The sequence below is a fragment of the Leptopilina heterotoma genome, unplaced genomic scaffold (assembly GCF_015476425.1).
Source record: "Leptopilina heterotoma isolate Lh14 unplaced genomic scaffold, ASM1547642v1 Lhet_66, whole genome shotgun sequence".
Classification (NCBI taxonomy): domain Eukaryota; kingdom Metazoa; phylum Arthropoda; class Insecta; order Hymenoptera; family Figitidae; genus Leptopilina; species Leptopilina heterotoma.
In genome coordinates this window covers 262,200-279,816 of record NW_025111153.1, presented here as the reverse complement: position 1 = coordinate 279,816, position 17,617 = coordinate 262,200, and the positions used below count along the sequence as shown (strand labels likewise).

The following is a 17,617-nucleotide window of genomic DNA, read 5'->3' as shown; positions in this document are numbered from 1 at the left end:
TTTTATATTTTAATGAAATTCCTTGGAATTGTAAAAAATTGTAATATAATAAATTCAATAATTAAATGTAGAATTTCAATTATTATGAAACACGGTTGTCATAAAAAAATTGAAAGAAATTGTTCATAAAATTCAATTACTTTCAAAAATTTAAATTTAAATTACTAAAAAAAACTGCATTATTTAAAAAAAAATTTAAAGAAAATCTTCAAAAGAATATAATTAGGATTTTGAAAAATTTTAATAAAATTCTTCGTAAGAATGAAATTATATTTATAAATAATCAAATAAAAAAAAAAATTCGTTGAAGGAATTCAAGTATTCTGAAATGTTTTGACAAAATTCTTTGCAAGAATTCAATGCTTTTTAATACCTACATTAATTTTAAAATTGAAAATATTTGAAAAGAAAAATTATTAAAAAAGTTAGGAAACAAAAAACAAACAACTAACTTCAAACAAATTACCGGAATACAACGATTACACAGGACCACAAAATTTTCTTCGGGTAAATATACATTGACGGGACCATGTGTTCTATACGTATTTTGACGCCCTGAATCCAAATCTGGGTCTACTTTTGCCCCAACACGTCACAGTTTCGAGATAAATTAAAATTTCTCCAAAAACTAGACATTTTTACCATTATTTGCGAACGTTTATAAAGAGACAAAAAGACAAATTTTTCTGATAATTTTCTTTACATCTGTTGAAAATTTCATGTTTGTTATGAGAATTGACACGTGTAAATGTGTATAAAATCTAGAAATTACTAAATAAATTAATGGAAAAAATCGTTAAGTAGATGGTTACTTCGATTTATATAAAGTTACTATGTAATTAAATATACTTAAGATTTTTGTATTTATGAACAAAATGTTAAACTTTAAATAGAACTGAAAGTAATATCAGATCTCGTAGTAATCAAAATCTCTGAAGTAAGTCATTAATATATTGAATATATTTTACTTATTTACTTGCACTATTTGTAACATTAAATACATATTTAGAGAACAATGAAGGGTTAATTTTTCCAAATAAACATACAATTTCTGACAAATATGAAGAAAATTATGAGTAAAACTTGTATCCCTATAGAAATTTGAAAATTTTTTTTTTATTTTTGATCTATTTTTTGGAGAAATTTTAATTTATCTCGAAACTGTGACGTGTTAGGGCAAAAGTAGACCCAGATTTGGATTCAGCGCGTCAAAATACGTATAGAACACATGGTGCCATCAATGTATATTTTCCCGAAAAATATTTTGTGGTCCTGTGTTATTAATATAGGTTTTTTAAAAATTTTCCATCGTTTAACCATAATAAGTAAACATTAAATATATTAATAAAAGAATACTTTTATTTGAAATACTCTCAATGAAGTAAAAAATGGAATGTTAATTTCTAAAAGTTGTAAATTAATATCCATTAAATTAGTAATCTAGGCATAAAAGTCTCTTTATATTTTTAGTCAAACAGTGACTATAAAAGTCGCAGTCTGTTAAATGAAAATTGCAGGCATCACAGTATCTTTTTTCCTCAAAAAAGGTGAAAAGGGGAAATTTTTTCCTTAAAAAGGGGATAAAAATTTATTTGTTTATACAACTTGCATATATATAATTTCCATGACTTTTCCTTGATTTCAAGACAAAATTTTGACTTTTTCCCTAAAGAATATTCTGCGATTCCGTCTAAAAAAAATTAGATACTCAAAAAAATGTTCTATTATATTTATTTACGAATTTCTTTAACTGTAAAATTATTCAAAAATAACAATAACTGCTTCTTAAAAAAAAATATTTAATCATTATTATTTTTCCATAGGAATTAAGATTTTCAAAACATTCAAATTCAAATCTTTTTGAAATTCATGTTTTATAATCATTAAAGATAATCGAGTGATAAGATAATTATTTTTTACTATAACAAATATTTTTACTTTAACTTAACTTCAAAATTATTTTCATTGTTTCAAATCAATTAATATTTTCGAAATTTTTTAACTAAACTTTTTCTTTAAATCAATTATTTACAATAATTTTTTTAAAAATTCTGAGAATTTTCAAATGTATTTGTTTACAATTTAATTTTACGAAATTTCATCGATTATTCAGTAATTCTTCAATTAAATATATACCTATATTTAAAAATAAAATGTTTAAATAACTTCAATAAAACGTTTTGAAAAAATTAATTCTACAGAATTGTTAGTTAAAAATATGAAAAATTCAGATTTTCAAAGATTTCAATTTGAAACTTTTTCAAAATTCAATTATTTCTAAATATTCACGTTATAATGCTTTTAATATTCAATTATAATCGAAAATTTTAACTGAAATCCATTTTAAAATTAATATTTATCAGAAAATTCTACTAGAATTCAATTATTTAAATAAAAAAATAAAGAATTTATATTGAATAATTGAATGTTTCTTAATATTGAATTCTCATAAAAAATAATATCAACAAATTTTTAAATAATTAAATTCTTTCGACGAATTTTAATAAATTTTTTTTAAATAATTACATTTTTCGTGGCATTTGATTAAAATTATAATAAAAATAATTGAAATTCTGTGATGAGTTTGATTATTTATAAAAATAATGGAACTATTGCGAAGAAATTTATAAAAAAATTTGTAAATAATAGAATTCTTGTGAAATTATTTTATTATTCATGAAAATAATTGAATTCTTACGAAGATTTTTATAAAAGATTTTTTAAATAATTGAATTCTTGTGGAAAATTTTATTAAAATAGTAGATATTGTATATAATTGAATTTAGGAAAATTTTTGCAAATAATTGAAATTTTGCCAAGAATTTTATTAAAATTTTTGAAAATAATTGAATTTCTGCGAAGAATTTTATTATTTTTTAAAATAATTGAATTTTTGCAATTATTTGAAACTTCTTCAAAATTAAAATTTATAAAATTTGAAGTTAAAATCTTTTCAAGTTCATCTATTTATGAAAATTGTAAACGAAACTATTTTAAAGTTCAATTAATTTTGAAATGTATAAATAAAATTATTCATTAAATAATTTCTTCGTTATAATTTTATGATAGTTCTTCAAGAATTAAGTTATTTAAAAAGAAATTATTGTCAGAAATGGAAAAAATTGAAGGTTTTATATTAGAATTATTGTTTTTTCTAGAAAAAACTATTATTAATAATGAATATAAGACTCTTTTGTGATCCAATTATTATATTAGTGTAGAAATTTTGTGGTTTGTAGGATCAAATTTAAAATGAAAAAAACTAAATTTTTAAATTTTTTTTTATTAGACGTTTCGATCCTCATTTGGATCCTCTTCAGTAGTTTTATTGATATTCTGCAAATTACATATATTTTAGTTTGATAATAAAATGGTAATGAATTATTTGTATATACATGAATTAGGAATAAATGAAATTTATTAAGAAGACATTAAAACTCATACCTGGTTACATAACACAATTTTTGCACATTATTGTTGTTTCACTTTTTTTTTAATAATTTTTTTAAACATTTAAAAATTATTTATTTATTTCTCATTTTTTAAATTAAAACAAAACACTTATAGACAATACCAATGTATTGAGAAGTGAGATAAACTTGAGATGTAAAAAATTTAAAAAATTAGTTTTTTTCATTTTAAATTTGATCCTACAAACCACAAAATTTCTACACTAATATTATTAATAATATTTGAATTATTTGAATCATTTGAATGTTAATTAATTATTTTTCTAAAGGTCTGCATTCTGTTGAATGAGCCACCTTATAATTTATAAAATTCTTTATACGACATCTATATTATTTAAATTATTAACATAAAAAAACAAATTTATATTATGTTGTAGTGTTAATAATCTAAATCAGATATAAAACGCACTGAATTCTATAAAATTGAGTCTAAATTTTATGCGATTACACTTTGAAAAAGATTTCAAAAAAAGAAAAACTTGTTTATTTTTGATTCGAAAAAGGTGAAAAAGGGGACAAATCAGCAAAAAAGGGGAAAAAGGTGACAAATCGTCAAAAAAGGTGAAAAAGGGGATACAATTGAAATAAGGGGACAAAAGGGGAAAAGGGAACTGTGATGCCTAAAATTGTTTATTTAAAGTATGAGATGTTAAAAATTGATCTAAATGTAAAAATAATTTACTGAAATTTCTGTCTTATTTCGTCTGGAATGTGAGTTAGGTACCAACGATGATCTTCACTAGGAGCAGTGGCTAAGACTCCTCTAACATTTGGAAATTCGGTTTTCGAATCGTAACAATAAGTTTGTCCATGAAGATCCGTGAGTTTCCCTCCCACTGCATGAAGAATTGCTTCCGGTGCACATGTATCCCATCTCTTTGATCCTTTACTTGCAAAAACGTAACAGTGGGCCTTTCCCTCCAACAGCATCATTACCTAAAATTCACATTATTCTTTAAAATTTCATTTTCATTTTATATAAATATACGAAATAAAAAAAATATAAATATATCTAAAAACTCGTAATGATTATGGTGATTATTTTCTAATTATCTTTACTTTATGTCCTGCACCTCCGACTCGTAAAACTTCTGTAGGTTCCAGTGAATTGACAGCTTTTTCAACAGTCTTATCGGAATGCGATCTATTGGGAAAGAAAAAATTTTTAATTGAAACTAAGTAAAAATAAAAGGTGTTGTTTGAAAAAAAAATTTAACAGTGTTAAATACAATTTAATTGAAACTGAATTAATAGATGTGAAGCAAAACAAATTATAAAAATCTTACCGACTAGTTGTGAGAATTCGCTTTCCACTTGGAGGAGAAATATTTTTAAATCCACCAACTCCGACACCATCAATACCCCAAATTGTTCTACCCATAGTTCCATTATTTTCATTTTTATAATATGGTTGATGAATTATTCCGGCGATTGCTTTTTCTCCAACTGCAACTCCCACCAAAACTGTTACATGTTCAACCAAACCCTGAGTATATTCCGAAGTGCCTGAAAATTTGTAAATTCAAATTATTTACACATTCTTTGTCTTTCTCATTCTCAGACTTCGCACTCGATAATTAATTTTAAAAACATAGCAAAAAGTAGCTTTCAAACTAAAAAAAGTAGATATCGAAAAATTAAACTTGACGACCAAAAAAACTCGTTTTAGACACTTCATAAAACTGACAAAAATTCCATTCCATATTTTTTATTTTCCACACTTTTTCCTAATTTTCATCAAAAAAATTTACTTCTTTCTTATCGTGCTAATAAATTGAATTCCTGCAACGAATTTTATTATTCATGAAAAAATTTAAATACTTATAAAAATAATTTAATTCTTGCGAAGAATTTTATAAAACATTTTAAATAATTAATTTCTTTCGACTAATTTTATACAAATTCTAATTTAAATAATTAAATTCCCCAGAAATTTGTATTATTCATGAAAAAAATTGAATTCTTACGAAGATTTTTACAAAAAATTGTTTAAATAATTGAATTCTGCTTGGAAATTTTATGAAAATATAGTAGATATTGAAAATCATTGAATTGCGACAAGTTTTTAAAAACAATTAAATTTTACAAAGAGTTGAATTAAAATTTTTGACAATAAAATTGAATGTCTGTGATTTTTTATTAAACTTTTTTAAAAATTATTAAATTCTTAAAAAGCATTTTATTATTTATGAATATACGTAATTGAATTCTTGCGAAAGATTTTATTAGAATTTTATAAAATAATTGAATTTTCAAGAAAAAATTTATTACTTTTAAAAATAATTGAATTCTTGTGATTCTTGTGATTCTTTTTACAAAGAATTTTATTAAAATACCTCAAAATTATTGAATTTTTGGGAATAATTTTGTTATTTATCGGCATAACTGAATTCATTCGAAGAATTTTATTTATGTAAATAATTGAATTCTTGGAAAGAATTTTATTAAAATCTAAAAGAATAATTGAATTATTTCAAAAAAATTTAATTAAAATTGTATTTAAAATAATTGATTTCTTTTGAACAATTTTATTAAAATATTTGAAAATAATTGAATTCAATTATTTGTGAAATATTCTAATATTTGTAAAAAATTCTAATACTTTTGTACCTAAATAATTGAATTCTTTCAAAGAATTTAAAAAAAACATTTTTTAAATAATAAATTTTTTCGAAATATAATTTTTATGAAAATTTTATTTTAAATAATTGAATTCTTGCGGAAAATTTTTTGTTTGAAAAGAATTGAATTTTTCGATTAATTAATTAAAAATAGTATTAAAAATAATTGAAATTCTTGTAATAAATATTGTTATTTATAAAAATAATTTAATTTTGCAAAGAATTTTATTAAAATGCCTCAAAATTATTGAATTTTCGGGAATAATTTTGTTATATTTATGTCAATAATTGAATTCTTTGGAAGAACTTTATTAAAATCTAATAAAAGAATAATTGAATTATTACAAAAAAGTTTAATTAAAATTGTATTTAAAATGATTGATTTCTTTCGCACAATTCTATTAAAATATTTTAAAATAATTAAATTCCTGTGAAAAATTCTAATATTTTTGTAAATACATTCAATTCTTCCAAAGAATTTTAAAGAAACATTTTTTTAAATAATTGACTTGCCCGAGGAATTGAAATTAAACTTTTAAGAATAATTACATTTTTTGAGCAATTCCTGTAAAATTGTATTAAAAATAATTGAAATGCTGCGACGAATTTGATTATATTTATGAAAATAATTGAATAGTTGCAAAAAAATTTATTATAATTTTCAAAGATAATTGGATTCCTGCGAAGAATTTTATTATTTATGTATAAAAATAATTGAATTATTGCGAAAAATTTTATTAAAATGTTTAAAAAGAATTGAATTTCTGTGAAAACTTTGGTTCTTTTTAAAAATAATTGAATTTCGATTATTTTTTGAAAATTATTGAATTCAATAACATTTTGAATTATATATTTTTTAATGAAAAATAATAGTTTTACTAACAGGAAATAATTATTTAAATTATTAAATTATTATTAAATTATTAAATTTGGTGCAAATAAAAAATAATTTGAATGAAAAAAAGAATTATAATCACCATCAAGTGGATCGACCCAAACGCAAATATTTTTAGCATCAACGTTTTCAAGATGTTCTGGTAATTTGAGAGCGAGAATCTCTTGGTCCATGTCGGTGACAATCCAGTCGGATGGTATTTCACAAGTCGCTGAATTATCTTCGCCAATAATTGTAATATTTGGAAAATGTTGATTGAGTGATGTAATTATGCATTTTTGAGCTGAACGATCGGCCTCTGTTTGCAAATCGTTTTTGCCTTTTTCAATAATATTCAGTTCACCACGACTCATTACATCGCGAATTATTTTTCCCGCTCGATTTACAACAGTCACCGAAGATGCGACTATTCTCGCCAAAAGAGTTGCACTTTGAGCCATTTTCTTCTATTTTTCTTCTCTTTTTAATTCCTCTTCAATATCAGTTCAACGTGCAATTGTTTTATAAATCCCTGTAAAATATACTTTGCATTAACATAATATAGACAAAATTGGAATACTTTCTAATTTTTTCACGATACAAATACGTCAACGATTGCGAGGCCAAAAAGTAGTTGAAGTTAATTTGGAAAAAAATGACCTTTAATCTAAGGCTGCATAAACGTTAATGAAAAAAATGTTATGTAAAGTAAATTTAATTTTTTTATTTATAAAATTCGTAAATATATAAATACTTATAATTTTATTTATTTATTTATAAATTTATTACAAATTTTTATAATTTGATATTTATTGCTTAATTTATATCTAATGAAAATTTGAAATCACTACGAATTTTAATACAAAACCGTAAGTTTTTCTATTTCTGACAATAATAATTGAACTCTAACAGAATATGAAATTGAATTTATTTTAAATATTTTAATTCTTGAAGAACTATTATAGAATTATTATGTACTTAAAAATAATATTTAGCGAATAATTTTAATTAAAATGTTTAAAAATAAATGAATTTCAAAGAGTTTCAAATTAAAAGTTTAGAAAATTAAAATTAAAAATTCTGGAAAAGTTAATTTATTGAAAAAATTGTATTCAAATTTTTTTAAATCAGTTAAATTATAAAATATATTGCATTGACAAATTTTCGAATAATCAAATTTTTATTAAATTTGAATGAAAAAAATTCAATTTTAAACGGATTTGAGTTTCTTTTTTTAAATTAATAATTATTGAATAATTAAATTCTTAAATAACTTTCTCAAAATTATTAATTATTAAAAATAAATGATTTAGGTGAAAATTTTTGAAGTTTCTATTTTTAAATAGATATACCTATTATTAATTAAAAAATTTTCCCAAAATTCAATTGAAAAAAAGTTTTTATTAAAAAATTTGAAAATAATTAAAGTCATTTGAAGGATTTTATCAAACAAAAAAATTTTTTTTAATTGAATTCTTTCAAGAAAATTTAATTTCAATTGTATTGAAAATAATTGAATTCTCGCAAAAAAATGTTATTCATAAAAAGAATCGAATTTTTGCAAAGAATGTTATTAAAATTTTTGAAAATAATTTAATTTTTTCTTCTCAAGATTTTTATTAAAAAATTTTTTTAAAAATAATTGACTCTTTTTTTGAAATTCTATTAAAATTGTATTAAAAATAACATAATGCTTATCAATAATTTTTGAAAAAGTTCTAAAATTTTAACTGAAATTAATTTTTAAATCAATTTTTATTAGAAAATTCTACGAGAATTCAATTATTCAAATACAAACATAGAGAATTTATTAAATAACTGATTGTTTCTTAAAATTGAATTCTTATACATAATTTTAGCAACAAATTTTTAAAAAATTGAATTCTTTCGACGAATTTTAATAACATTTTTAAGAATAATTACATTTTTCGAGCAATTCCTGCAAAATTGTATTAAAAATAATTGAAATTCTGAGATGAGTTTTATTATTTATGAAAAAATAATTGAATTATTGCGAAGAATTTTATTAAAAATTGTCAAACAATTGATTTTTTTGAAAAAATTTAGGCAAATTCTATTTTTAATAGTTGAATTCTTTTGGGAAATTTTATTAAAATAATAGATATACAAATTATTGAATTTAGAAAATTTTTTGAAATTTTTCAATAATTAAAACCCCTGAAAAGAATTTGAAAATTTATGAAAATAATTGAATTACTGTAAAGAATTTAAAGCCAAATTTTAAAACATTTGATTTTTTCAAAAAAATTTATGCAAATTCTATTTAAATAATTGAATTCCTGTATGATTTTAATTTTCTTTTGGAAAATAATTGAATGTTCGTGTAGAATATTATCAAAATGTTTGTTTAATAATTGAATTCTTTTGGGAAATTTTATTAAAAATATAGTGGAATATTGAATATCATTGAATTAAGAAAAATTTTTGAAAATAATTGAATTTTTGTTTGATGAATATTATTATTTATGAAAATAATTGAATTTTGCAAAGAATTTTATTAAAATGCCTTAAAATTATTGAATTCTCGGAAATAATTTTGTTTTTTATTTATAAAAATAATTGAAATGTTGACAATTTTTTTTAGATTTTTTGAAAATAATTAAATTTTTGGAAAGAATTTTATTAATTTTGAAAATAATTATATTCTTGTAATGAACATTATTATTTATGAATATAATTGAATTTTACAATAATGAATTTTATAAAAATTTCTGAATATAATTGAATTTCGGCGATGAATTTTGCTATTTATAAAGATAATTGAAATGTTGAGAATTTTTTTTTAATTTTTGAAAATAATTGAATTTCTAGAAAGAATTAATATGTATATTTATTAATAGATAGTTGATATATTCTTTCATAGAATTGCGTTCAAAATTTTTTAAATTGAAACTAATTTTAACAGAATTGAAATAAAAATTTTTCAAAAAAATACTTCATTAAATAATTTATAAGTAATAATTTTTATGCTAGTTCTTAAAGAATTAAGTTTATTTAATAAAGAAATTAATGTCAGGCTTTTCCTCCTTTTTCCTTACCTGTGGCAACCATGCAATGCATAACCTAAACGTTATTCGTGTAAGTATTTTGCGCAACTTTAAAATTTTTTTAAATATAATATGTTTATAAGTAAATTTGTTATTAATAAAGACTAAGACATAAAACGTTGTATAATTAGTTTTTCATATTCAAAATAATAAAATAATTTTACTTACTCAGACTTTGTATACTTACAAAAGTTTTAAATATATGATAAAAACAATTTTTTTAAATTTCTAAAGTACAAAGTATTACAAGTTCATACACAAAATGTAATATAAAAAATTGTAAATTGAGAAAAATATTTAGATGATTAGATCCATTGTCCATATGTAAACATTCAAGTGATTCAAGTGCATTTAATCAGATGAGTATGGGATGAGTGTAAGCGTGTAAGGTAAGGTTAGTTCGGAATATAAACACGTGGGCAACATAACCTCAAAAGTTTTGTTGTTATTCAATCTCCCTTGATTGAAAAATCCGGTAAAAGTGTTTAGATATGAAACAAGAATAAAATAAACAGACTGAAGAAAAATTATTTTTAATCTATAAAATAGAGAATAATTTTACCTCTAAACTTACAGTTTTTTAAACAACATTTCAATTTTTATTTTCCATTATAGAAATAGTGTAATTTTTTTTGTCTCATTCCCTTGAATATTATACAACATTTATTTTTTCACATGTTTTCAATAAATTATTTCGGTGAGAATTTAAAAAAATTTAATAATGTTAAAACTTATCAAGGAACAATTGACAATTTCATCGACAATGAAAAATTCCATTCGATGTATTGCTGCAAAGGTTAACGAAGAAAATGGTTTGTTTGTTATCTTGTATATTTTTATAAATTATTCTAAATAATAAATTCAGGCTTCGCACTCATCTACTAAAATCTACTATTTTTAAATTATGCTACTATTTGGGTACTTTTTTAGATTTCAGCCACTAAAAGCTACTATTTGTTTTTTTGTTTTTTTGTATTTTGAGAATTTACACTACTTTACATTCACTAATAATAGAAATTAAAAAACTATTCTCAAAAATTATAATCAAATTCTTTAAAACTATTCAATTATTTTCATAAAATTTTGCAAAAGAATTCAATAATTTAAAAAAAAATTGATAAAATTCATCCAAAATTCAATTATTTTCAAAAATAATAAAATTTCCACAAGAATTCAATTAATTTAGAATAGAATTTTCAAAAAAATTTTTGATAAAATTCTAAGCAAGAATTCAATTATTTTCATAAATAATAAAACTCATCAAAGAATTTCAATCATTTTTAATACTGTTTTAAATTAATTAATCGAAAAATTCAATTATTTTCACAAATAAAGTTTTCCACAAGAATTCAATTATTTAAAATAAAATTTTCATAATATTTATTATATTTCAAAAAAATTAATTATTTAAAACAATGTTTATAAAATTCTTATGAAGAATTCAATTTTTACAGAAATTCAATATTTTTAAATATTTTATGAAACTTTTTCGCAATAATTCAATTATTTTCATAAACAATAAAATTCTTCCCAAAAATTCAATTATATTTGGAAATAATTCTTCGAAAAAATTCAATTATGTTTATAAATATATAACTTAATTATTCCCTAAAATTCAATTATTTTAAGGCATTTTAATAAAATTCTTTGAAAAATTTAATTTTATTTTTATAAATAACAATATTCATTACAAGAATTCAATTATTTTTAAAAGTAATAAATTTTTTCTTGAAAATTAAATTATTTTATAAAATTCTAATAAAATCTTTCGCAAGAATTCAATTATGTATATTCATAAATAATAAAATGCTTTTTAAGAATTTAATAATTTTTAAAAAAGTTTAATAAAAAATCACAGACATTCAATTTTATTGTCAAAAATTTTAATAGATTTCTTTATAAAATTTAATTATTTTAAAAACCTTTTCCAAATTCAATGATTTTCAATATCTACTATTTTTATAAAATTTCTAAACAGAATTCAATAATTTAAAAAATCTTTTTTAAAAATCTTCGTAAGAATTCAATTATTTTCATGAATAATAAAAATTTCTCTGGAATTCAATTATTTAAATTAGAATTTGATAATTTCAGTCAAAAGAAATCAATTATTTAAATATTTTTAAAAATTCCTTTCAAGAATTGAATTATTTTCATAAATAATAAAATTTATCGCAGGATTTCAATTATTTTTAATACAATTTTACAGGAATTGCTCAAAAAATGTAATTATTTTAAAAATTTTAATTTCAATTTCTCGAAAGAATCAATTATTTAAAAAAATGTTTTTTTTTAAATTCTTTAGAAGAATTCAATTATTTATAGAAATATTAGAATTTTTTACAGGAATTAAATTATTGTCAAATATTTTAAATAAAATTGTTCGAAAGAAATAAATTATTTTAAATACAATTTTAATTACATTTTTTTTAAATATATGTAATTCAATTATTCTTTTAGATTTTAATAAAATTCTTCCAAAAAATTCAATTATTTAATGAAATAATTCTTCAAGAGAATTTAATTATGTCTATAAATAGCAAAATTGTTCCCGAAAATTCAATTATTTTGTATCATTTTAATAAGATTCTTTGCAAAATTCAATTATTTTCATAAATATCAATATTCATCACAAGAATTCAATTATTTTTAAAAATAATAATTTTTATCTTAGATATTCAATTATTTAAAGAAATTCTAATAAAATCGTTCGCAAGAATTCAATTGTATTCGTAAATAATAAAATTCTTTTTAGGAATTCAATTATTTTCAAAAAAATTTATTTAAATGACACACAGACATTAAATTATTGTCAAAAATTTTAATAGAATTCTTTGCAAAATTTAATTATTTTTAAAAACTTTTCCCAATTCAATGATTTTCAATATCTACTATTTTCATAAAATTTCCAAACAGAATTCAATTATTCAAAAAATCTTTTTTAAAAATCTTTGTAAGAATTCAATTTTTTTCATAAATAATAAAAATTTCTCTGGAATTCAAGAAATATTCAAATTAGAATTTGCATAATTTCAGTCGAAAGAAATCAATTATTTAAACATTTTTAAAAATTCCTTTCGAGAATTAAATTATTATCATAAATGTTTAAATTCTTTCATAATTTCATGAATTCAATTTATTAGCAGGATAAGAAAAAAGTAAATTTTTTTGATTTTGCTACTTTTTAAAATTAATTATCGAGTGCAATGTCTGTAAATTTAAAATTTTTTAAAATAATAAAAATGTCCTCCTTTTTTCCGCAGGCGGTAAAGAATTGAAAAATGATAAAAGCATAAAATTCAGAAGTGAAAAACAAAAGAAAATGATACCAGAGGAAAAAAAAGGTGGAATTTTCCTTGAAATCAGTAACTATTTAAAATCAATAAAGTCAGAATATTTAATTGAACATTTACCAAAATCTTTCTGTAGATCAGTGAAAAATTCACAAAAAATATATCTTGTAAATAGAAAGGTGGCAGAAAAATGTGCAATGTTATTAAAAGACGAATTAACGAAAGATTCTGATATGTTTATAGCTGAGGCAGGTCCTGGTTTTGGATTTTTAACTGAAAATCTATTAAAAATGTCAATTGAAAAAATTTATCTCTACGAACCATTAAAACCACTTCTAATACCAAATTCGCTATTAAGAAATATTATTAAAAATAATAGTGATCGTTTAGTGCTTCGTGAATGTGATTTACTGGAAATGTGGTCAATGGTGTTTCGAGAGGCACAAGGACAAACTAATCTGGTCGAAAAAATGTTACATGGAACAAAAACAAGGAAATGGAAAGACAAACCCTATATGACTGTTATTGGTACTCTAAGTTCAGAAAATTTTATAAAACAATTAATAATGGATGTTCTTTCTCAAAGTGGATTCACGAAAAGGGGAAGAGTTATTTTCTATTTATTAATAGAACCATTAATTTGGGAGGTGTGAATTATTTTTATTTAATATTTATAAAAAAGAAAAAGATTTAAATATCACAAAAGTATGCGATTTTACGCAATTAAATCCTGTTTAAAATAATTCTTTACAAGAAACAGTTACATTCAAGAGAACAATAAATAATAATCTTCAGTTTTTTATTTTTGGAGAAGAGCCAAAATAAGTGAAACCGACAATAATTAAATGGAGAAAATTTTAAAGCTCAATTAAGGCTAATCGTTCTATTTTTTAAGGGATTAGTTCTAGTTCAAAAGTATAAAAAGTGTATTTTTTTAATTATTTGAAAAATTTTAGAATTGCCATACATGCTTCACAGTCTGTTCCCTATTTCCCTAAAAGTCCCCTTTTTTAATTTTGGCCCCTAAGTGTACCCTTTTTTTAAATTTCCCTTATTTTTGTCGTCGCAGGAAATCAATTATTTTCAATAATTTTTAAGTAATTTTGCAAAAGAATTCAATTAGCTTGATAACCAACAAAATTCTCCCCATAACATCAATTATTTTAAGGATTTCTTATAAAATTCTTTCCCAAAATTCAATTATTTTGATAAATATTAAAATTCTTCTCTAGAATATTCAATTATTGTCAAAAATTTAAATTAAATTCTTGGCAAAATTTCAATTATTTAAACAAAATTTAATAAAATACTTTGCACAAGTTCAATTATTTTTATAAATTTTAATGAATACCTCGTCAAGAATTCAATTATTTTTATAAATAGCAAAATTTTTGGCCAAAAATGTAGATATTTTCATAAAATTTATCAACAGATTTAATTATAGAAAAAACTTGTTGATACAGTTCTACGAAAAGATTCAATTATTTTCATAAATAATAAAATTTCATTTACGAATTCAATTATTTTTATCGCAGAATTTCAAATATTTTTAATATAATTTTAAATAAATTCCTTGAAAAATGCAATTATTATTTAAAATTTTATTAAAACTTGTGGGAAGAATTCAATTTTAAGATACATTCAATTATTATTTTTATAAATAAATAGGGAAATTCTTCTCATGAATTAAATTATTGTCTAAATTTGTTTAAAAATTCTTCTCAAGAAGTCAATTATTTTCAAAAATTTAAATAAAACTCTTCTCACGAATTCAATTGTTTTCAAAAATTATTATTTAAATCCTGCTCAGGAATTCAATTATTTTTATAAATTTTAATAAAATTCTTCAAAAAGTTTTCAATTATTTTTATAAATAGCAAAATTTTTCGCCAAAAATTCAATTATTTTCAAAAATTTAAATAAAATTCATCTCAAGAAGTCAATTATTTTCAAAAATTTTAATAAAACTCTTCTCATGAATTCAATTGTTTTCAACAATTATTATTTAAATTCTGCTCAGGAATTCAATTCTTTAATATAATAAATTTCATTAAAATTTTAATAAAATTCCTTAAAAGAAAATAAATATTTCCAAAAGTTGTTAATACAATTCTTCGTAAAAATTAAATTTTAAGAAACATTTAATATTATTTATTTTTGTATTTAAATAATTGATTTCTCGTAGAATTAAATTATTGTTTTTCGTACTTTTAACTAACAATTCTGTAGAATTAATTTTTTTGAAAATGTTTAATTGAATAATAATTGATGTTATTGATTTAAAGTAGAATTTTAGTTAAAAATTCTAGAAAATGTTAATTGAATTGAAATGATACAAATAATTTTGAAAAAATTACAGTAACAATATTCTTATAATATAAAATAATGATTTTGTCAGTCGGTCGTCTTTAATTATTATAAAACATAAAGAAATGGATCACTCCAAGTCTTCGACTCGGAGTGATCCATTTCTTTATGTTTTATACCTAATAATATTCTTATGAATTTTTCAATTTGAAAATGTTTGAATTTGAACATCTTAATTCCAATGAAAAAAAATGATCAAATTTTTATTTTAAATAAAACTATTGATGTTTTCGAATAATTTTACTTTTAAAGAAATTTGTAAATAAATTTAAAAAAACATTTTTTTGAGTATCTAATAATTTTTAGATTGAATGAGAATATTCTTTAGGGTCAGGGAATAAGTTAAAGTTGTGTTTGGAAATCAGGGAAAAATAAAGTTAAATTTTTGTGGCAACCCTGTATAAATAAATTATATTTTTATCTTTATTTAACCAATTTTTATGGTCCCCTAAAAGTCCCCTATTTTCTAATTTGCAGTCCCCTATTTCCCCTAAAATACTTTTTAGGGTCACTGTGAAGCCTGAATAAGAAAATATTTTTTCATAACAGTTATCTTATAATATTATCTTGTAAAATAATGTAAATCTTTTATTTTTTGATAATCAATTTTACATAATAATATTTAAAGAAAAATAATTTTTTTTCAGAGATACATAGCTTTAAAAAATACATCGGATTATAAGAGTCGAAGTATAATGTTTCAAACTATGTTTAATTATGAGAAAATCGATGAATTTTCTAGAAAAGATTTTCTACCGTGGCCTTATGTTTCCAATCAAAGAAAACAAAAAAAATTTAAGAATATACAGAATTTGACGTATGATAATTTATATTTAGTAAGAATTGAACCAAAGATTGATTTGTTCGACAGGATAAGTCACAAGGAAATATTCCCATTTTACTATTTTTTAAAACATCATTTTCAAAAAACTCACACCAGAGTGATACCGGCATTAGAGTGAGTATTTTTTTAAAATATTTAAAATTAAAATACAATTTATTAAATCAGAACAAAATTTTTATATTTGCCTAATGAAAATTTTACTATAATAAACAAATCTTTCAAAAATTACTTTTGAATAATTTCAAGTGTAATTTTAAATATGAAAATTAGCTTCTAAAAATTATATTGAAATATTTTTGTAAAAAGTAATTCTTAGAATTTTCTTATTCTAATTTTTTAAAATTCAATTATTTTCAATATTTTTAATTACATATTTCTCCGAAAATTCAATTACATAGAAAAAATAATACCTAACATTAAAATTTTTTAGAATCATTTAAAACATTTCGGAGAAAACAATTATGTGCAAAATTTTTCAAAAAATTCATTGGTTTCTTTTAAATTATACAAAATGTTTATAAAGAAATTCAATTATTCTTTTAAAAATATTTTTCAAAAATTCAATTATTTTCAAAAGATTTTACAAAATTTCAATTATTTGGAAAATTTTCAATTACGTACCTATTTAATATAATTTTAAGAAATAAAGTTTTTTTTTGTAAATTTTCGAATTAAAAATCTTTGTAAGTTAAAAAATGAAAACCTGTCAAAGCAAAAAGTAAAAGTCAAAATGCCTGAGAAAAATGAATATCTTTTGAAAGTGAAAGTAAAATAAAACTTTTAATTGAAAAATTCTCAAATCTTAACCCTAGAAGGAGTAACAAGCAAAATTCAAAGTATTCCCATGGCTTAACCAATAATTTTTTTACGCTCAAAACCCGTTGATAATTTAGTTTGAACCTCTATCTTTTGACACCTGTATGTGCCGCCAAAAGTTTTGCTCCAGGAAGAGCTCTATCTCCTGTTAAAATACGTCTGGAAAATTCTAATACAGAAAAATGTAGTATATGACAGTCAAATTTAAATTTTAAATTCAATATTGTTAATAATATTTTAACATATATTAGAGGTATTAAGAAT

General features: G+C 20.5%; 2 protein-coding genes across 4 annotated transcripts in view; one reads left to right on the top strand and one right to left on the bottom strand.

Moving 5' to 3' along the window:
* Positions 1 to 3,141: 3,141 nt before the first annotated feature.
* Positions 3,142 to 17,617, bottom strand: part of LOC122510049 (3'(2'),5'-bisphosphate nucleotidase 1) — a 23,067-nt gene continuing 8,591 nt past the window's right edge. Inside the window, exons 1-5 of one of the 3 annotated variants that reach the window (XM_043624436.1) lie at positions 10,202 to 10,378; positions 7,069 to 7,497; positions 4,757 to 4,976; positions 4,530 to 4,614; positions 3,142 to 4,406 (exon numbers count right to left, since the gene is read on the bottom strand). In XM_043624436.1, coding sequence (XP_043480371.1) covers positions 4,149 to 4,406; positions 4,530 to 4,614; positions 4,757 to 4,976; positions 7,069 to 7,426 — 921 coding nt within the window. In that variant the 5' untranslated portion in view covers positions 7,427 to 7,497; positions 10,202 to 10,378 and the 3' untranslated portion in view covers positions 3,142 to 4,148. Of the gene's footprint in view, positions 4,407 to 4,529; positions 4,615 to 4,756; positions 4,977 to 7,068; positions 7,498 to 10,201; positions 10,379 to 17,617 lie in introns of those variants that run through there. The other 2 variants (XM_043624435.1, XM_043624437.1) reach the window with 2 other exon arrangements.
* LOC122510048 (dimethyladenosine transferase 2, mitochondrial) overlaps positions 10,484 to 17,617 on the top strand; it is a 7,833-nt gene continuing 699 nt past the window's right edge. The window contains exons 1-3 of the mRNA XM_043624434.1: positions 10,484 to 10,845; positions 13,297 to 13,973; positions 16,341 to 16,651. Of these exons, the coding sequence (XP_043480369.1) occupies positions 10,755 to 10,845; positions 13,297 to 13,973; positions 16,341 to 16,651 (1,079 nt within the window). The 5' untranslated portion in view covers positions 10,484 to 10,754. The remainder of the gene's footprint in view (positions 10,846 to 13,296; positions 13,974 to 16,340; positions 16,652 to 17,617) is intronic.